At 44.9% G+C, this 22120-nt stretch overlaps 1 protein-coding gene across 1 annotated transcript in view; it reads right to left on the bottom strand.

The window, feature by feature from the left end:
* Positions 1-22120, bottom strand: part of Pde11a (phosphodiesterase 11A) — a 287680-nt gene that overhangs the window by 56372 nt on the left and 209188 nt on the right. Inside the window, exons 13-15 of the mRNA XM_055600598.1 lie at positions 15036-15145; positions 6739-6829; positions 3306-3406 (exon numbers count right to left, since the gene is read on the bottom strand). Coding sequence (XP_055456573.1) covers positions 3306-3406; positions 6739-6829; positions 15036-15145 — 302 coding nt within the window. The remainder of the gene's footprint in view (positions 1-3305; positions 3407-6738; positions 6830-15035; positions 15146-22120) is intronic.

Genomic DNA, 22120 nt, shown 5'->3' with positions numbered 1-22120 from the left:
CCTGTGTGTGTGCCTGTGTGTGTGCCTGTGTGTGTGCCTGTGTGTGTTCTGGAGATCAAACCCAGGCAGTCAGTTATAGCAGCAAGTATCTTTACCTGCTGAGCCATCTCCCTGTCACATGTGTAACCTTTTGTATTTGTCAAATGGAAAATAGGCCATGTGGTTAACAAGTTTAAGTGCTCTAAATGGCACAAGAAACAGTTTCACCCTGCTGCCCTACTCTGTCGACTGAACTTCCCAGGGCTTTCATGTATTTTCCTTTTAATCATTATGGTGTTATTCAGAGCTCTCCTCTTCATGCTTCCTCATGTTATTTCCGGAAGAAGGCTGTTATTGTTTAATGGACACAGCTTCTGACTTCTTTGAGGATATTAACAACTGCCTTTTCTCTATATTACTTTTTTTCTTCTTAGCCTCTGTTTTTCATTAGAGGAACATAAAACCGCTCTGATTTTTGGTTGCCTGTTTGTGTGTCACATTCAGAAATTAAAGAATAATTTGGATATGTGTGTGTATGAGAGAGAGAAAATGATTCACTAAATAAAAGAAAGTCCAGTTAAATTTGAGTTTTGGATAAAAACTGTACCTAAGTATATTTCCAAATTTAAGGGGTAAACACAGACACATACACACCCACACACACACATAGGCACACTTCAATTGTTTATTATTACTTTGAGGCTGACAGCTTTGGGTGTGTGGCTCATAGACCCCTTAAGTTCAGAGTGACTGGGTTCTGGGCTTTCATTTGAGAAAATCCAGTCTTGATCTATCCCATCAAACTCCTTTATCTGAGACCTGCTTCTTATTCCCACCCTGCACTTCTCCCCAGAACTCCTCTTTTCATTTCTCTGGCTTTTCCAGCTGGCTTGCCTGGTCATGGGGGCTGGCAGAAAGGAATTTAAACTCTGGCTGATATCATTCACAGCCTTTACTCCATCCGCTGTTCCATGGAATAATCTAACAGCAAGATTCAGTAATAAATGCCTGTGGCATAATCTGCCCACTTTCCACACCAACATCCTCTCTCCACTATTAATAGAGCTCCATGACTATCCAGAGCAAAGTCTTGCTTTCCCTACCTACCTTGATGCTATTAATAGTAAAGAAAGGAAGCCTGGGCCCATGAGGCCTTCAGTAGATCCTGTGCCACCAGCAGGCTTCGGGTCTCTGAACTTCGTTTATATAATGGAGAAATTGTTGCTTTGGACTTAGGCTGCCTATTTATTTCCTACCATTGGACCTAATTATAATTATATAATTATAATCGATGCATTGTGAAGGTTCAGCAAGACTTCAAAGAGAAAGTGGTAGAGAAGACAAAAAAAACAGTTCAGGGCGATGATGAAGCAGGGGTGGGATGGGATTCTATGAAGGAATGACGATATGATTCTTGTATAAAAGACATACCACTGTTTCAAAGGATAGTATGTAGTCAGATATGACCAGTGTAGACAGATACTCTAGGGGAAGAAATGGAAGACAATAGTGCAAAGAAAAACGTGGGGCCAGAGAGGTGGCGCAGTGGTTCAAAGTGCACTGTTCAGGCAGAAGACCTGGGTGAGGTTTCCAGCACCCATGTCTGGTGGCTCACAACTGCCTGTAACTCCAGGTCCAGAGAATCTGACACTCTCTTCTGGTCTTTGTGGGCACAACACTCATGCCCACCCCCCATATATGCATATAATTTAAAAATAAAATCTTTTTTAAAAAATGAAAAGTATAGAGGGAGCTATGAGGAAGGTTTTTTGATAGTCAAGCTAAAAAGTTTCTGTGAATACCGTGTGGATGGAAGTTGGGTGTGTGTGTTTGCAATGCAGGGAGTTAAAATGGAGCATCACAGGCCCACCCAACTGGAGGAGACCTTCGTGGGGCAGCAAAGATGTGGAGTCATGAAGAGGATCTCAGTAGAGAGAGCAGAGCATGGGTGACAGGACTCAGAGGAAGAAGGCTTAGAAACTCACAGAGGATTTGGGGTAAGGAAAGCACCTGTGTAGAGGAATGTTAATTCAGAACATGGCTGTGCTGGCAAGACAGCACATCCAAAGACCTTCTAGGTCTGAGTGATCCAGCTGGAATACAGACACATCTTTAATCCAGGAGACAGAGGCAAGCAGATCTGAGTTTTAGGTAAAGAAAAGCATAGGTCCAGACATGGCGGTGCATGCTTTTAATCCCAAACAATGACAGTAAAGTTAGTTTGTAGAAGAAAGCACCCATGTTTGAAAGTGACAGAAGCAGTGACAAATCAGAGAAAGTCTTGACAGAATAGGATATGGCCAACTCTCATGAGATGAGAAAGGAAAGGGAAGCTATTTAAGGGGCAATGAGAGACATAGGAGGCAGGTATTTTTGTTGTTTGTTTGTTTGTTTTACAGGGCAGTAATAGACAGGTTGTGGAGAGAGAGAACCCAGGTTAAGATGGAACAAGCCAGAGAATGAGAAGGAGCCAGAAGATTAGAATAGATTGCTTGAGTTAATTTGAGGCCGAGCAGAGCAACTCAGGGGCTGAGAGAAAAGCCAGATTGAATAAGTCAGCTGGGAGAGGCGTTTGAGGTAGAACAGCTGAGTTGAACCGGTCAGTGATGAGCTCAGAAAGAACAAGAAAGGGTGAGCTTATTAAGCAGTAATCCTCAGAGGCTGAAAACATTCTTGGCCTAGAGTAGATTGTATGGAGGTTAGAAGCTTCCAGGACTAGGCCTAGGTTAGCAGAAGAAGGAAGTAAGCCTCTGAGCCAACAAATGAAACAGGTGAATAAAAGTTACTTTTACGTACTGGGTGCTGGGAGAGTAGAGCAGAACTTGGCAATGAGACTTCAGTAAGAGTTTATGTAAAGAAAGCTAGAAAAGACCGGTAGTCTTTGGTGACCACCGACAGGACAATTCTGGTAGAACATGGGGCCTGACTCTGCTGTTCAAAGTACAAACTGGGGATGGGAGGGGTAAGGAACACAGATTTAGGTTTCTTGTCATCCTTCCATCATGGATATTGTCCACGCCCATCATCGTCATTGCAGAGACAGACAACACGTGGAAACAGCTGTCCTCGGCAGCACATGAAATGGCATGACCAGCGCTTAGCCCCAGAGTCATGAGAGCTCAAGGAGGCTCACCGACCATAAGAAAGACTTTAGACTTGTCACCGTAGCTGCAAATCCTTGGGGTGTCACAATGGACTTCATTTAGATAAGGGAGACTATGATAGCAAGGCTGGGATAATATACAACATTCAGTACGGACCCAGAATTTCATTAAAGACAGAGTGTTAGTGTCTGTTTGCTAAACAGACGAGGTGCCAATACCTACTCAAAGTACAGTGTGAGGTCTGTGGCTAGTATTGACTGCTTCAGGAGCTGCATGAGGTCACTGTAGTCCTTGGAGGACAAATTAGCGAAGATGTTGTGACCCTGGAACGAGAAGGAACATCACAACACCGTTAAACCCGTAGTTGATAACTGTGGTTTCCCTACATTAAACAGAGGATATAAACACAATTTAAAGTTAAGTGAAAAGGTTTCATTTTTATTTCTGTTGATGTGTGTATGTGTGTGTGGATGGATGTGTGGGTTTACGTGAGTGTATGTGGGTGCCTCAGAGACTAGAGGAGGGCATTAGATTTGCCAAAGCTGGAGTGACAGGTGGTTGTGAGGTACCTGACTTGAGTGCTGGGACCTGAACTCAGGTCCTCTGAAAAAGTAGCAAACACCCTTAACTGCAGGCCCTTGCTCCAGCCCAAAGCTTAATAAAGGTTTTACAGCTGCAAACAGAGTTCCTGGCAAACAGCATTGCCAGAAAGTGAGTTGCTTCAGGGGAGGCCGAACAAGGAGCACTTTCTTATCTGTCCCGTGTAGAAGGGAACTGGGAAAATGTGTGAGCCTGTGTTCTAACAGATATGGAAGTACGTAGTGGGGGAGTGGACTAAACATTTGGGAATGTTTCTGGTCCAAAAAGAAATATTACTTCTACTACAATGATGTAGTTAGCTGGCATTCTTGAAACCCTTGCTGGTGTGACAAGCGACTTTGAGGGGGAGCAAAGGTCATGAGACCTCAGTAGGGGAAGATTTAGACAGTGGAAGCTTTGGGATCAAATAGAGACATTTTGGATGGTGGTGACCAGCAGGGACACTTCTAACCTCTAATGGGAGAGGCCAGAGACATGGCGAAACAGCTTTCAGGGCACAGGAGGTGCTGAAGAGCTCCCTTCCCTGCTGAAGCGAGAAACCCTGGACTGACCGCACTGTCACTGTCGTGCGCTCTGATGAAGCGTGGGCTCAACAGAGAGGATGAAGAAGCCATCGTTCGGACTCTGATGAAGTCCTTTAGCAAACAAAGACTGCAGAGCGGCTTTGCCCTGGAAAGCATTCTTCCCTCCAGAGGCAGACTCACTTGGCAGCCCCGCTGCTCGTTAGGAAGGCGGGGAACCCCCCAGCAGTGAGACTGCCATCGACTCTGGGTTCTTGCCAACTCAGGGCTTCTTTTACCTGCTTTTCTTAGCATGAAATATGAACTCATAAGCGCGTGGCCTGGGAACTGGACCAATTTGAAGCTAGGATTGAGAGCCAGAAGATGGTAGGGAAGGAAAGGGGCAAATGGCTTCTCGAGAATAAACTATTCTCCATGAGAGGTGAATTAATTCATCCAGGGAACCAGAATATCAATCAGCAATTTCACTTTAATCAAGCGCTAGGTGGTGAGCCACTTTGCCGAGCTAATTCATTTCATTGGGTGAACCCTCCTCTCCTGGACTACAGGCTGTTGGTCCCACCTGGGACTGGGTCCAATAGTGATCGTAATTTTCAAGGGCTCTTCCAGGCCTTATTTGGTGATTACAAGGACAAAGAATTCAAGCAGAGCTAGACCATGGTTTTGCCCAGGTTTTTCTTCTATTTCACCTGAGCGTCACCTCATGGAACAGTTACAAGCAAGTATTCTGAAGCCTGGGAAAAAGTAGTTCGAAGCTTTGAGGGAAATGGTCATCTGGATTCAGCAATGTGTCACCCACTGGAGGCAAGACCACCTTAGGAGTGAGTCAGAGTAAAAGTTTGCATTTAGACAGGAGAACTCACCTGCCCTTGAAGGGCCTGGTTATTTTGTGACCTGCCTTTTACTGCTTGCTTCTAAAGGACATGGTAAACGGTATTGTTCTTTGTGAGTTCAAAGCCAGACAAATCAGCTTTAACTTACAGAAATTAGATTGCAAGTATTTTGCATATCATTAAGTACCTTGCATATTACCAAATATGCAAATTGACCTTGACCAGCACCTTAAGGTTTGATCTCTGGGTGGAAAATGAGCCTCTCACCAATATTACTTTCACTCCAGGTTTAGGGAACCAGCAAGCACAGCATGGATGGGAGACCTAGGGTGTGGAGGGTGAAAGGTCTGGAGGTCTCAAGCCCTTTAGCCCCTGCACATCTGTGTAAATTGGAAAGTGGGACCATGGTGACATCTGCCTTCCTGATGGTAGAATGGAGTGGTTGTGGGGCCCAGAGGTTTGGAGCCGGCTTCCACTTTCACTGCTCATCACTTGGAAGCAGCTGGAGCAGAGGCTGACCAACGGGTCATGTTTAGATGATGTAAACCTAAGGCAGCTGACTGTTCATGAGCCCCACCATTACAAAGGCGAGGCTTTCTGGGGTCAGAGGTAGGGTCTCATCACATTTGCCAGAAAAGACAAGCAAACCAAAGGCCTGCTACCTCTACCTACTCCGCGGCTCTCGGCTAACATGCGGCTTTTATAGTCCAGATCCATAGCGCACAGGAAGCCTGCTCTGTCAGTTCCCAAGGCCTTTCCTAGGAGCATTATTCCTAAATGAAGAAACAGCATGTCTGGCAGGCTGCCTTGCCCTATTCCCCGTTCAGGCTTAGGAGTGGTGGGTCTCTTTTTTGAGGTGATATTACAAAAGACACACTTTCTCTGGATAGTCTAGAGGACTAAAAAAAGACCCTCCAAATTTAGTGCTGCCATTCCAGTGAGGTAGGGCCGTAATGAAGATAATAACAATAATAATTAATGGCACAGCTAGAGAGCTGACAAATAGCAGGGGATAGATGATCCTTTCCTGGCCTGAAAAATCAAAAATCAAAACAGTCTGTATGCCTTCAAATAATTAGACCATCTCCCTGGTGAGTCAAAAACTCAGGTTCCGCAGCCAGGGTCAGTCAGTGGTTTTTGTTTTTCTCTGAAGAAAGAGAGACGTCAACACTCCAATGCCTTCTAAGTCCCGTGTTGCTGCAGGAAGCGAAAGAAGGCATTTGGCTTTAGCCCTGGCCTTGGGGTTAGTGGTCATCTCTCGCTTTCAAATGTGGTCCTACCCTCCACCCCCCAAAATCTAAGTTCTTTCATCTTTTATCCTCAGTTTCACTATCAAAGCTTGACCTTACTGTTTCTACGCTCTCTTTCCAGGGCATTGAGTTTCCCAGAATGGGGAAGCCGGGCCACTTAGGAATCAATCTTCTCCTCGGTAGGCTGTGTCCTTTAACGAAAACCAAGGTGATGCTCTGATAACAACCGCTACCAGCACGTGAATAGGCAAAACCTCCAATGAAGCCAACTGGGTCAGCTGGGGAAGGCCCAAAACAAGGCCCCTGACGAGTGATAGCTTCGCCAAAGGCCATGAGGTCTGGGTTTAACTTAAACACAGCCTCTTCTGCGGCTCTGTACTCGGCACAGCGCAGAGAGAACGGGGATCGTTTAGTTGGCCCTTTTAGAGGGGAGACGCAGAGCTGGTCGTACCTCACTCTGAAGGATCATCACGGCATGGTTAAAATGGTGGTGCTCTAAGGTCGCGGAGGTCCCGTAGAGCTGGGCCAGTGCTGAGTCACTCCTGAAAGAGAACGGAAGGCTGAGTAGGCACGACCCTTCACCCTACTGCTTCCCACACCCGCTCTTTGGACTACACTGCTTTGCGTGGTGGACAACCAGCAAGTGCATTCTAGGTACCATGCAGCTCTGAAGCAAACTCTTCCAGAACTTTCCATTGGTTAGGATGGATGCTATGGATGGCATACAGTGAATGAGGCACAGGCCTAGACTTTGATGAGTTTACAGGCTGGTGAGAGATGAGATGTGACCATGAGAAAATGAGAAAAGTAAAACGTGTAGCAACAGGACAGACCCCAAGTGTTGGGGGTGAGTGTGTGTGTGTGTGTGTGTGTGTGTATGTGTGTGTGTGTGTGTATGTGTGTGTGCATGTACCTGGGTGTGTGTGTGGTGTGTATGTGTATATATGTGTATGTGTGTGTGTGTGCATGCAAGTGTGTTATAACTTTTGGCCCTGAGACCCGTGTAGGCTTCATGAACTAAGCCTTACATGTCTCTGAGTGTGCACAGAAACTTTCTCATATCATAAGTTCTTGACTCCCCACCGGAAAGACTTGGAGAATATTCTGCAGTCTTCGTTATTTACTCTGCGTATGTTTTAACAACCTTCCGTTAGAGTCTGCTCACCCAAGGTCCCCATCATATCTTGGTGTAGAAGACTAGAGAATTCCTTGGATCTGAGGTCTCAGCTCTTCCTTCAGGAAGTAGCCTTGGGCAATTGCTTGACTTTAAGGCTCAGTTTCTTTGTCTCTGAAATCATGTTGTATGTCTGCCTCATCTGTTGTTTATGAGACTACAATAAAATGCTTGAAAGTGCCTGTCATAGTGCCAGATAGGGAGCGGATAGGCACTTACATTAATTATTAACAGATAATTAAAACACACAGACATTTCCATTTTAAATGAAGAAAATGTTCATTGAGACCTGGGGGGATTATAGAAGAGCCTAGCCCTCAACAGTGCCAGTCCAGCAAAGAACTTTTTAAAGGAGGTCCAACAGTTCATCTCCAACTGTTACTTTGTAATAAGATTTGGAGCACATTAGGGGTCAAAAGAGATCCAGGGAATCAAAGAACCGTTCTAGGACTCAGTTGCGGATTCATCCAGGTCCAGGTTTTTCATGCTGCCTTATTGCAGGGAGCCTGACTGGAAGGACAGTCAGGCTTTAACTTGCAAAGGCTGGAGATTGCCAGCTTGTAGCCTGCCCTGCTGGTGTGAGAAAAAAAGCCTGTATATAAGAAGGGTTTCAATCCCAAGATGCTTTGCACCTCTAATGTGAAGCAAGCCAAGGCCACCATCATTTTCTGGGGTCCAGAGTACCTGTGGCCCCTGGAGAGTCAGCACTGCTGCATACTGGGAGATGCAGCAAGGTCAGGTTGAGGAGAGGTGTTAGTGAAGGAGGGAACTAGAGTTTAGTCAGGTGTCTGTTACTTCCATAAGCCTGGCCCAGGCTCACTACAGCATCTGAGAAGGGAATAAAGGTCAGGCTAATCTTACTGATAGGTTAACATTTAAAGTCAGTTGTCATCTGTCTTGGAAATGCACACGATATGATGTTGGAATTCATTCATCCATTCATGTATGCATGGATTCATGTACCTATCATTAATGTAACCAACAAGCACTGATGATTATTATTTTGTCAAGTCCCAGGCACATGAAATACAGATGTGTAATCCATGGATCCTACCTTCAGGAGGCTCACAGTCTTCCAGATTCATGTAGAATACTTGCTCTGACCAATACTAAAATACTCAGCTTCTTGTAGGCAAGGAGCTGTCTTAGCATCCAGAGGATGGAGCTGGTACTAACTTCAGTAGAGTCACTGAAGCAATTTTTCTGTTTCCTGCAGACCCCTGATTTGTACGACTGTATATAGTTCCGATCAGTACTTCTAAGGCTTCCAAACCTCTGACTGCTTTCTTTCCTGGCCAAGGCTCACCTGGAAGTCTGTCTGCCCATGCCCTTATGTCCTCACATGCTGTGAATGTCCTAGGATCTCTGAGAACAAAAGCCGGTTTAAATTAAACAGAAAATAAGCATGATGGCAGAAGATAAACCCATCTGTCAGGATAAACGTTGCTCAATAAACATTCTACAGACTATTACTTCTTTGAAATGCCAAAAGATAGGATGAGCTGAAGTAAAAAGGGTTCCAGCATCAAATAACTTGGAGAAACGCTGGCTTTGAAAGTTCAAGCCACTTATTATAGGGTTCCCCAGGGGCAGCAATATGTGAAAACATGCACCATGGTTCTACAGGGAGGGCATGACATGGAGCCGTATGTGCTCTTTCCTGGTCATAAGGCCATTCCTAAAGAGCTCTCATCTTTCATGCAAAACACTGCATGAATATATATGCTCCTACTTTTTAAATGAAAAATATCTTCCATCGGCCATATGAGAAGCTTGACTTGAACACCGCATCTCATTTTGATTGTCTATGGCAAATACATCTATCATATCACTGGCTTTGGGCACATACCCCATAGTTGCAGAAATATGGTCATATGCATTTACATGCATACGTGCTTGCGTACATGGTGTAAGGGAAGAGAGAGAGAGGAAGCGTGGTAATTTCTAAAAGTGACTGTTTCTGATATGCATTATGGCTTGGCTCACCCCAGACAGAGTCTTTCTTAGACTGGCAGTACACAGAGGGGAAAGGTACGGAAAGGCAAAGGGGGGAAGTTCTGTTTCCACCCGCGTTCATCGCTTCGTGCAGACACCGAAAGCCCGGGCACACCACGGTACCCCTTCCTCACACCCTGGAGATGCGCATTCTTTGAGAGAAGAGAATTAATGGCAGTGTGCAGCCGTGGCTTCGAGGAAACTTTAAGAAGGCAAACTATGAAAGGTAATTAGGAAGCCGGGAGGTGGTGAGGACTGGGATTAGGTTGTCAGGGCAGATTAATGCGCCCTAGTATTTCACTTCTGGGACCTGGCCGAAAGCGACAAGATGGGTTTTCATTCCCAAGAAATGAGTGTAAGAGATTATGCTAGAAATGAATAGGAGGGGTCTCCTAGGAGAATATACTACAAAGCTGGGCCGTACTGATATTTAATCATCAGGGGCAGCTGCAATAGAGAGGGGATGAGTGAGCAGTGCTGTCCCCGGAGAACAGAGGGAAGAGCAATTTCAGAGCACTGTGGTGTTGGTGGCCTCTCTATTGATCATTCACTGCACGCGCTCCAATACTTAAAAATTAAAGATAAAATATGAAAATGCAAAGGTTCACTTATCAGAAAGGCTAAGAGTATAAATCAAATTGGTGCTCTAACTAAAGTCACACTTCTTTATTGTAGGGGCATTTTGCATTTTATATAGTAATTTGTCCCTTGCTAAAAGTCTCCTGTTTTTCCTTTTAATAGCTTTATATGTGGCAAAAAGGAAGCCTAAGCTTTGCCATCTAATAACTGTAGCATTTAAGTTCCATTGCCAAAATCATCTAAAAGTTTGTGTTTAGACTATGAAAAGTTCAAAAGAAGGGTTTGTCTGATGCACTTTTTACTTCTTTCAGAATGCCTAGAACAAGGCCTTGGACACAGAAAACACTATTATTGAAGAATGGGAAGAGATTACAGGTTTCTTCCTATGGATTTTAAACCATGGTACACTCCCTGAGTAAATCTTATCCTAATCACTAAAGAGCGTGCTAAGTCTCTTCTGACATTCACTGTCAAGTGGACTTTTAAGTGAGGTCAAATTGTCAATAGTGTTATGAATCCAAGCGTGACTTTGTTGGGTGGTAGCAGAGCCGATGGACATCTATGAGCTGGGAAACTGGGTGCGAGAGGACCTGGTTTGAGGACATCTCTACCACCGTAGAACACGTAGAGTGGATGGTGGGATTGGAACATACACAAGCATCTCGTGTTGGTGACTTATGACTCACCCAACAACTCTGAACATCTTTCACCCATGAGCAGCTGACCTGAGATGTGGGGGCATTCACTCCCGTTTTTGAAAGATTAAGACACTGATTGGTATGAAAGGGTTAGCTCAGTTCCACAATGGTTACAGCACTGTATTTTGAGTTGCTGGATATCAGAATATATTTTAGGTTTCTAAGGCTTATCTGGAAAGATGGTCAACAAACTGAAAGAGCAGGATCAAGAGTCCAAGGTGGATGTTAAAAAGTCAAAGAAAACATTGATTCAAGAGTTAAAGAATGGTTTTTTGTTTGTTTGTTTTGGAATCAGAGAGCCCAGATCTGATTGCCATTACATTATGTTTTGGTTGGTAAATTTGGACAAGCTGTAAAATGGAGACAAAAATTACATACAGAAGTACGGGTGAGGGCTTAGCAGAGTTAACAAGCAAATTATCATTTTCCTTGTCTCAGGTATTTGCAAGAAACAAAAATGTGGAACAATGAGTTTTTGTCAGGAAGAGGAACCCTGACTCGGGTGTAGGAATGGCTGTATGCCCCAGAAGTAGGAAAAGTAATGGGAGAGACAGGATTGAAGGCTGTTTTTTTTTTTTTTTTTTTTTTTTTTTTTTTTTTTTTTTTTTTTTTTTCCTCGCTTTCTCTACATTTCATGTCTCTCTGGCCATTATCTTCCTCCCGCACTCCTTTCTTGTTTCTCTCATCTACTCTGTGTGTAGACAGCATCTCTTCTCCCCTCGGCAGCTGCAAGTCTGCAAGGAGCCACAGCTCAGCTCTCTACAGCTGGCGGATGCAGTGTCGTGAGCATACACAGCCCTGTCTGTTGGACTGTCTTTGGTTAGGTATGGACTCCTGGTCTAATCTGCTGAGGGATCAATGTTGGGAAGGGCGGCCCTGTTCAGTGTGACACACAGGCTGGCCGTGGATGGAGGGTCAGTGGGATTCAGGAACGCTGTGCCGTCGTGCATGCCACTCTTCCAAAGAATTACGCACAGAGCTCGTTCTTGGTTCACAGACACAATTCTAACTAGTTAGCTATTCTTTCTGCATCAGTGGCAATGTGGCAGGGGGCTGGGAAGAAGGTCCTGGAGGAAAACATACTGACAGTATACAGTTGGCACAGAAAAGAGGAGTTTTGTTTTTTATTTTTTTAAATCAGGAAATTCAGACAAACTTTAAATAGGAAACAGTCAAAAGGCATTAATAGGCCTCAAGAGTATTTATTTATTATTTATTTACTTATATTTATTTAAAGCCTTGCATTTAAAGGCTATGTTTCACCATCTGCATCTATAAAAGGGCACATTTATTTAAAAATCCAGAGACTCAATTGGGAAGGTATATAAAAACACATACGATTCGTCCAGTTACCGTTCATCTATTCAGCAAGTATTTTCAAGTGTGTTTTTATGTTTCTGGCCCTGTGGGGTGGCAGGCCTTGAAGAGGAGGAGGAGGGGATACATTTGAAAGTCATCAATTCAAATGGAGCAAGGGGCATATTTTTGGAAAGACATTGCCAGGGCACTATGAAGGCGTGAAACAACGACAAGGGGAGTGTGCATCAGGGTAGAACCCAGGAAGTGATGTGTTCAGAAGAGCTGTGGCGAAAAGGGGCGGAAGGGCATTTCTGAAGGGGGAAATAGAGCAATGGCCGCCAGAGAGACGTGAGCTAGCAGGGCCTCACTGAGACCAAGTCCCTTCTGTCTGGGATGAATGGATGGGTAAGTCAGTGCTAAGCCAGAGAAATAAGCCAGAGTCGGATATAAAGGAGCCTTAAGGGGATAAACTAAGGAATATAAATATCTAAAATTCACAGGAGGCTGAGGATGAAGCAGGAGAGTGACGTGAATACCTTTGTGCATGAGAAAGGATTTTTCAGAGATCAAGCGGGTATGAGAAGGACTGGGCTTTCTTTCTTTTTTTTCTTTTCTTTTTTCTTATAAGATTTATCATGTATATGATATTTTGCCTGCATGTATGCCTGAATACTAGAAGAAGGCACAAGATCTCATTATAGATGTTTATGAGCCACCATGTGGTTGCTAGGAATTGAACTCAGGACCTCTGGAGGAGCAGCCAGTGCCCTTAACCTCTGAGCCACCTCGCCAGCTCAAGGGCTGGGATTTCTGTTGCAGCATCAGAAGAGATTAAAAGAAAAAGCAGAAGTTGCTCCAAGATGAGATGGTTTGATGAGATGACACTGAGGTTGCCAAGAGGGGGAAAATAAAAACGAGAGAACTCCGGGTCTTTACGCAGGATGTTCTTCCAACAGCTGGTAGGAGTACCTGGGGACAAGCACGTGTGAATTATGGCTCTGAGATGCAGCTCAGGAGTAGATGGGTAGAGACCCTGCACAGAAGAGGAATAGGGGGACACAAGGAGAGAGGCCTTGAGGCAAACTGAGGAGAAAGGCTATACAGATAGATAAATGTCTTTTGTGAGGAAAAAATGAAGAGAAGTTTAGGAAGGAGGCAGTAAGAAAATACAACCCATGGCATGCAGGGCCAAGAATGGAGGGTATGGTAAAGAGTACAACAGCTTTGGAAATTGAGGCCATTGAGGACAGCTTTCCTTATGAGATGGGGCTCAAAAGCCCTGTGCAAAGGCAGGGGTTGGAGGAAGCAAAGACAACCAGCAGCACAGATGCTTTTCCGAGAAGCTTGTCTAGGAAGGAAGGAAGGAAACAGAACAGTCGCTATAAAGACAAGTGGAGGGTGTAGCTGGATTTTTCAAAATGGAGCAGAAGTGTTCCTGTTAACGAGATGCAGAGCACCCATAGCAGGAAGATGTAGATGCAGGGAGGGAGATTGATGGGGACGAGTCCCACAGGAGAGAGGTAGGAAAGGTCCAGAGGTGGCGGGATTGGCCTCAGACGTGGGAAAGACAGCGTTTTCATTGAGATAGGAGGGAAAGAAGAAAGGATGGGAGGGGCAGATAAGTGTGTAGGTGGCAGGGGAGGAAATTGGGAGAGTTCTGGATTGATGGCCTCAATTTTCTCCGTGAGGTAGGAGGCAATGTGCTGTGTATATGGTGTGAGGAGGCAGTGGGGCTTAGGAACCGGGAACACCAGGGAGCGTAACTGTGAGAGCAATGCGGCTGAGCTGGTGGAGCATGCGCAGAGATCGGCATGGCGTCCGGAGCCCGCAGCTGAGCTGAGGAAGGCGTATATCTATCGTGACGCAAGCTCGCATAACTGTGATATTTTCTCCCAGGGCTTTGACAAGTCTAGACAGGACAGCAAGAAATTGAATTGTCAGAGTGAACTAAGGCTGGGCGTTTGCAGGCTGAATGTCACAGAAATTTAAGAGGGTTAAGGAACTATTAGACACTGGGTATGGAGGAGGGAGGCTTGAAGTGGTGGGCTACAGGAGGAAGGATGGAGAGAAGGACGCGTGGTCAAAACAGTTTGCTAGACTAGCCCAAACACAAGGGCCCGAGACACCAAGGTCTGACTCAGGAGGTGGTTCGGGGAATAGAAGAAATGACAGGCTGGAAGCACTTGGTTCCCTGACAGTGGGTCGTTGGAGTTTTAGCTAGTGGAGGTCTACCTTCTCTGAGAACTTTGAAATCTGTCATCTGAGAGCTAATCCCGCACCTCTACAGAAGCCTGTCTCACTTTTTCCGTCTGAAACATCTCTCCACACTCCCTGACCATCTTCACAGATACCTAGTTCAAAGAACATTAAAACCTGACCCCATTGCAACAGTCCTGACGCCTGTATTTCTACCACACCTATGTCCTAGGGCCCTTACCACAACACGAGCCACCAAGACGTGGCTTTCTGGACCTGTACAACTTATCTGGGGACAGACTGGTCTACCTTGTGACTTCTGTGCAGGGTGAACAGTCGAGTACCCATCCCTGTGTCTATGAGATTCCTTTGTCTGTTTCCATCTTTTCATGGGACTAGGAATGGGAAGAGCAAGGCAATCTTTATCTCGTTAATCTTCCTGAGCCCATTTTTATTCTAATCATCTCAAAACCACATTTGAGAGTAGCGGGTCCAAGCAGCTTGTCATGAGATGGAGGCAGATGGGCTGAGAGTGAACAGATAGGACTTTGAAAACCTGAACTGTGCTCTCTGCCTGAGGTCAGCAGAGGCAGACCAAATCAACAAGCATGACATGAAGGGCAAATTTGCAATTAAAAGAAGAATGGGGAATTATAAAGATGGATGGGCCCCCTGACATGCATGCCCAAGCCTGCGCGGCCTTGGCCTCTGATGCCAGAAATTAATGCTTCGCTCTTTAGCGCTGGTCACCTTTGGCTCTGAACAGAAAAGCAAATGCATTAAAATCACAACAATTAGAACACTTACTTAGCTTGGAAGGCATTGTTGGTTCCCCTGTGGTCGAGGTCATGACACAGGCATCCCACAATCACTGCTAAAATTTCCACCTCGGTCAGAATCTCTTGAAACCCAGCCGTCTGGGAAGAAGGGACAATGGCAAGTCAGTGCCAGGGGCAGGGAGACTGGGGAAACTCAGTTGGCTGAACAGCCGTTGGCTGGTTTCATGCCCACATCATTTAAGGAAGTGATTAACTGTCACCCTCTTAGCTGACAGTGTGTCGAGTGGTCAGGTGCTTGGCCTAAGGTCCTCACAGGTGGGGGCTGCCGTCACACCAGGACTTGGGTCAGCCTGTTCCATCCCTGTTTTTCTTTTAGAGCTTGTGCTCTCCACACCGACAGTTTGGGAAAGGTCCACAGTGAAATGTGTTTTGCCATTGCACACAGTATGATAAGTATCGCATTTGGAAGTAGGGGGACATGAAGGGACATTCAAAGTTGAATAGTTCTATCCCCTAGCTATTACTCAAATGAGAGTAAACAAACACAGCCAAACCGTCCTTCATAGTAAATGGTGGAATAGAGAAGCACTCAAATTGCTTCTTGATGTTATTCTAGAATTATAAATCTCTTAATCCATACCAGGCTGATGGACAGATTGAAATGCATACAGGTAAGTACTGAAAACTGAGGGTTAAACGGTTTCCCGGGACTGATAATCAAGGGCAGTCTTTGTTTCTGATCCCGATTGCTGCCTGAGCTGCATGGCTGGGGTGTAATTCCTGCTGAGAGCAGTTGGGCATCATAATGGGCACAAGAACAGTACCAATTCTCTGGCTCCAGAGGCCCTTTCATTAGTTGGGAAGAGAAAGCACATCTTTGGGAGAAAGAGCCTCTGCATCCGAGGCTTTTACTGCCCCTCCCTCTTGCAGCGCAAGTCTCCTGTTCCATTGCTTATTAAATTCTGTATCACAGGGTAGGAGGAGGAGAGGGAGCTTGAAATGACTTTTCATGCATGTTTCTCCTCCACAAATCTCACATCACAGCCTAGTACCTGTAAGCCTCTTATAGGGCAATGAAAACCTTTTTTTTTTTTTTTTTTTTAATTAGTTGTGGCTTTATCACAGAAATAACTGAGCAATGGATTCCCGTGTTGACAATTTTGTTTTTCAAAAACTGACTCGGTTCCTTGGCTAGATTGGAAATACATATGATGTCACTTACACAAGAAATAAAAATGTTAATAAACTGCCTGGGGCTATTGCCAAAGTCATCGCCAAAGCTTGCGCGCACCCTTCATTTTAAAACTTGTTGGATATTAGTTTTTGTTTCTTTTTATTACCCGTAATAGCTTTCTAAGAAACCTAAAGCCAAAATTCTGCAGCCCCACATTATCCCTACTTCCCGATGCCTCAAGGCAGCCAGATTCACTTGTTTAACTAACTTGGTGACATCACTACCACATAGGTACGTTTTAGCACTTGATTAGTCACCAAATATCTACACAGCCATCCCTATGTTTCCATAAACTCTCTCAGGAGTTTCCAATTGCCTGGCTTACTTAATACTTTCTTTACCAGTCTTATGAGATAACGGCTATTATTATCCCTGTTTACACATGAGGAAATCGAGTCACAGAGAGGCTCCATCCTGTGCCTAGAGGCTCACAGCTGATGCCCTACATCCTTCCCCAGTGGGCCTTGAGACATTGGTTGTATGGTGGCAAATGACAGGTGACGGTCCCTGCACCTCCCCTCCATTCCCAGCGTCACCCATGCCCAGAGCTGAGCCCCCTGTAAGTTCTGCCCCTCTGACTAATACACTATGACTCTTTTCTTTAATACTTTCATTTCCTGGAGTTCAGATTTCTTTGAAACATCTACGCCTTTCCGTATCCTTCATGACTTAAAAATAAAATCTATCAAACAATTCTGAAGAGAACAAAAAGTCTCACACTATGTGATCTTTTGTGTCCGTGGGGTTGTCAGGTCCAGTTTGTCCCCTCTCTGGCCTTCCGCTTTTCCCTCTGGGGGATGGTCTCTTATCTCTTGCAACCTATGCTTTCCCGTGTCCCTTTATTGGGTAGCCACTTGTTCCAAGGCTTTGAGTGGTTGGTGTGAGGGGACTTTATTCTATTCTCACACCCAACCGTTAGTTTGCCTAACAATTCTAGGGGCAAACAATTTCTCTCAGTGTTCTCAAACACTAATTACTTTGTTGTCTGGTTTGTAAAGTTGCCTTTGGGAAGAATATGCCATTTTTAATTCTGAATACTTTCCGTGTTAGTTTGCCTGCTTCCAAATGTCGTCTCTATTCCTAGTGTTTAGTAAGCTCATGAATATATAATTGGTGCAGGATTTTCTTGTCATTCTGTTCACATTCAAAGTCTAATCTGCAGGCTCTGCTTCTCCAGCGCATGGCTCCTCAAATCTTTTTGTTGTTGTTTTCTTGAGCACGCTTTAAGTTACGCTTACTTATTTAACCTTTACACAGGCGTCCACGCATGGACGAGCCGTAGGGTGAGCAGGGAGGGCACTTTCAGAAGTCTGCTCTCTTATTTCACGTGTGTCTGCGGGAGACTGAACTCAAGTGGTCAGGTGTGGCACCTTTCCCTGCTGAGCTGTCTCAGCAGCCCCTCAGCACACTTCCCTGTCTCATGAGTGGAACTCCAATAGGTCGAACATCGGTTCTATTATCTTTTAAAGATATTTTTTTCCTTCCATCTCCTGTGCAGACTATTCTTCTTTCTTTCCATGAGTTTTAAATTTATAAGCATTTTCCTGCTCTTTTTCTAATACTGTATTGTTCTTCTCCCACAGATGTGTTATCTCTTTTCCTACTTCTCTGAAGAAGTCAACATTTCTGATATGTTCTTTTGTCCCTTTGAAGTGCCCGTGTTCTCTGAGCTCTTTCTTGTGTTCTCCCAAAAGTCTTTGGCTGACCATCCACACTCACAAGCAACGGGATCTGAGGCTCACTCTACACACCAGGGCGGTGCCTGCCTGGTGCCAGGCGTTGCTGTAGGCTGACCAGATGTCTGTCTTTTGGTGGAGGCCCCCAAATGCTAGATCTGTCCTCAGGTCTGCCACCTCTCGAATCTGCCGCCTAGGACAGTGTAAATGCTGAAACAAAAGGATGAGCTGTGGCTTTCCCATGATTCTCTACTCTCCACAGGTACCCTTTCCTGCTGTCCACCAGGATGATGCTTCCTGCACAGGTTAGGGTGAGAACAAGGCCTCCACTATGTAGGGGAGATGGGGGCTTGGGGACTCACTGTCTCCTTATCCATCCACTGTATTTTATTCTGCCTCTAGCTCCCAAGCCTTGGCAGATCGGGGGAAACTGTTGTCATGCCTGCCCCTTCTCTCTCCATCTTTGCCATGAAGGTGGAGGGCTGGAGCTTGTTCTTTGCTTCTAGATTTTAAACTATCATTTTCTCCTTTTGTTGTTTGGGTTTTGTTTTTGTTTTTATTTTTTATTTTTTGTTTTTGTTTTTGTTTTGTATTTTCACAATAGCCTTTTATTTCCTCCTTCTTTTGAAATTCAGTACCTGGCTCTGAAGTAATTTATATCACAGATACTTTTGAGAATTTAATGAGATACACAAACTCTCTTTCTATAAACTCTAATGATTTCATATCACTCCAAGGCTGTGGAGCTCATGTGTGAACCCTCAGAATAAAGAACCCTTGAAGTTCGGCAGACATGCGGTCCACGAGGCATGTTTACCTCTCCCGACGGTGGTACCTGAGTTACTGAGGCAGCACCTCGCTCCTGACTGTGATTTAAAGCTGCCTGGTAAATGGTTTCTGAGAGTCATCAGGCCTGAAAAGTGTCCACCTGCCACTAAGTTTCTATTTGCTCCTTCCCTCGCTCATCCATCTTTCTTCAGTGCCATCCACTCAGACCTTTGTTTACCCATACTGAGCAGAAAAGCTCAGCTGCCTGCTGAAGATCAGATACTTTCAGAAAGAAAGCAGAGCGGCAGGGGGAGAATGTCCTGATGTATTCATTTCTTGACTCTAGCTTATTACTTTATTTTCAAATAAAAGTATGTCTTTCCTCAATAATTATGGGTTTTATTGACCTTTGTGTTAATATATCTTCTTGCTCACCTTCCCTCATGATGTATATCAGAAATATGAACAATAAATACAGTATGTCTAAGTGAAGAGAGAGTCAGGTGCATAGATCCAGTTCTCAAGGCCCCTAAGAAAAGCCTTCCGGGCAGGCCTCCAGTGAGTGGTAGGCCTTCCAGGCGCCGGCGTGTTTCCTGGGATGACTTGTCCCTCTGTCCTATAGCATACAACAGAGAAGCCTTTAAACTACCCGAACGAGCAAGAGTCCTCATGTTCAGCTGTCTGCAGAGCAGGGAAGTCAAGACTGTCACAGACAAAGAACATGGCTTGCCGTGAGCGTCTGCTCAATTCAAACAGTTGTTGGGTTTCAACAGCAGCAGTATCTGCCTGAGGTGGAGCTTGGGAGCAGCAGTTAATGATTTTCCAGGTACTTGCTGTGAGGGAGCAACTGGTCTGTTTGAGAACACAGGCGTGGGGAAACACTCACAGTTATCAATACTGTCACGGTGCCTGGTGTATGGCGCGCACGCTTCTAAACACGTCAGCTTCATGAGCCCTTACAAGGACCTCTCAACACATACTCTTCTTAGCTTCCTTTCTAACACATGTATCATTACCAGGCCATTTGACATTTTTCAGTCTGAACTTGCCTCTGTTGCACCAAGATCAACCTGGTAACATACAGCATTTTACAAATGAGGATCAATAGAAAACAAAGATCTGGCAGCAGAGACGGAACAGTCCATTTTTATAAAATGTCTAATACATGTACAGGAGAGAGTCTACTGGATATACACCAGGAGGCTGTAATCAAATCACAAAAAACTCCACTCTGTGTCAAAAAAAAATCTACAGGAACATTTATTTATTAAAGTTTATATGCCCTGTGTGTTTTCAGAGCTTTTTAAGAAGAACATTTTATTTGTAATTTCAAAAAGTTTTGGACATGATCATTTTTTTTTAAGTTAGAATAGAAAATAAAGAATGAAGTAGCTTATGTGAATTGAAAAATTCAAACATTTTTGTAACCAAACTATTCCAGGCTTAAAGGAAATAGTGACATTCTGAAAAGTATCCGAACACTTAGAAAACTTAGTATTTGTAGCAGCCTAGGCCAAAGGCGGAGTGCAGCAGAGATCACGGCCGAGGTCTCTGCCTTTCTTTCCATGCTGCATGTACAGCCCACTCATGCTGAGAACCTGGCCACTGGATAGCTGGGTCTGGGGAGATTCTGCATCATGCAAGGAGAGCATGATGGCCAAAATGGCTGGCCGTCTTTGCGTTTGGAGACAGTGCATCACGAATTGCATGTTTGTCTTGTCTGCAGCCCAGAAGGTGCCCAGACCTGCAGAGTTACCCGGGTAGGAGGGAGGTCTTAGTCCAGCACTTTCTCCTCTCATACACAAGAGAAGCAGGCCATCCCTCCCAGGCCAGTCCAAGCGTTTTGAAAGGCAGGGTGCTCCCAGGAAGTCCTGCCTTGACCCAATCAGCATGTTCTAGCTGAGATGGTTAGAGGCTTGAGTTTACAGGTCCCGTGAATGGCAGCAGTGAGGCAGCACTCAGCAAAAAGCGTGTGACTTCTCTTAGGTTTTAAATCCAGTGCACAAGGGCCAACATCACTATACCGAGCCGTGGCTCGGTACATTTCCACTTACTGTAGCCCCAGAGCTTTGAAGGTTTCTTTGTAGTGTAGTACTCTCCATAAGGTTCTTTGTCTTCTACACAGATGTCCAGAGGGCACTGTCGGTGGTTCACAGGGCTCTGCTAGGGCACCTCTAATGTGAGGAATCTGTCTGCAAGCCGGAGACCTCCCAACAGGCAGCCATGGCTCTACAGGAAGGGCACCTGCAGTGATACCTCCAATCATCACACATCTCAGATACGGGAGAGCCAGGACCATGTTCGGGCTCTAACATTTACTGCAGGCCCAATGTGCTTCTGGTGGGATTCTTGTCTCCTTTGCTCCAAGAGGCAGTGGCAACGTCTCAGTACAAGCCCTAAGGACAGGCTGGTGAATGTCAGTCAAATTATGTGACATACTCCAGTCAGCGATTTTAGGCAGAGGATTTTTCAAGTTTGATAGTAGCAGCGGACTTCTTTTGATAGCCAGCAGGGCTTCTGAGTAAGCTTAACAGCTTCCTGCCACAGCTGGCCCGCTTTTTAAATGAGAGGTCCTTCTTTGACAGTCAGAGATCACATGTGGTGAAAACAGAAAGAGGAGAAGAGCAGTTGTCAACCTTAGTCCTCAAAGGACAAGAAGGCTCAGACTGTCACATCGACACTCAGCAGCCAGACCCTCTCGGTGTTAACCGTGGTGACTGCCGAGCATGTCAGCCTGTTGAGACCAGGATGTCCACAGCGGCTAGGGACTGCCATCAGCTGCGACATACCGCCCTGTCCATGATCGTAGCACACCGCACACCTCCATGCAAGTTTAGTTATTATCTGAGGGAGTGGGGTAGTTTTGGGCATAGCTTTTCTTTCTTCTGAAGACGAATGTAGCCAAACATTTATTTGGCATTAATGAAGTATTGATTTAAGCACACAATGATTCTCCCTACCAAGCTCAGGGCTGGTGGACTGAGTCTATCCCCAAACGACTTTCTTCTGCATCCAGGGAGTCTAGTACATACTCAGTATCGGATCCTAAACTCAAGATGTGTTTGGGGCAAATGGTGATTATTGCATCCAAATAACACTGCAAATGCTCACCTAGGCCAATCACAGAAGGGAGAAGTATCAAAACCCAACCATGTGTCTTGTAAGATCCTTGTGTCGAGTAGATCTTTAATGTATAAATGAAACATTTTTGATTGATTTTCTCTATCACATTTAGTTATTTTTAACTGCTTCCAAGACTTAATGTTTAAATTATCACTGTGTTATAAAATATTTCGGAACTAGAAAAACATTAAAAATACGAATGCCATATACACATTCTCTAATGTTAGTGGAGTCTGTTTTGTAGTCTTTCTCCATCTGAACATAAAATCACCTTGTTTGCAAGAAGATTTCAACACAAGTCTTTGGCATCTG

The sequence above is a fragment of the Psammomys obesus genome, unplaced genomic scaffold, assembly GCF_907164565.1.
Source record: "Psammomys obesus unplaced genomic scaffold, mPsaObe1.curated_primary_1811, whole genome shotgun sequence".
Classification (NCBI taxonomy): domain Eukaryota; kingdom Metazoa; phylum Chordata; class Mammalia; order Rodentia; family Muridae; genus Psammomys; species Psammomys obesus.
This window is presented reverse-complemented; position numbering and strand designations above follow the sequence as displayed.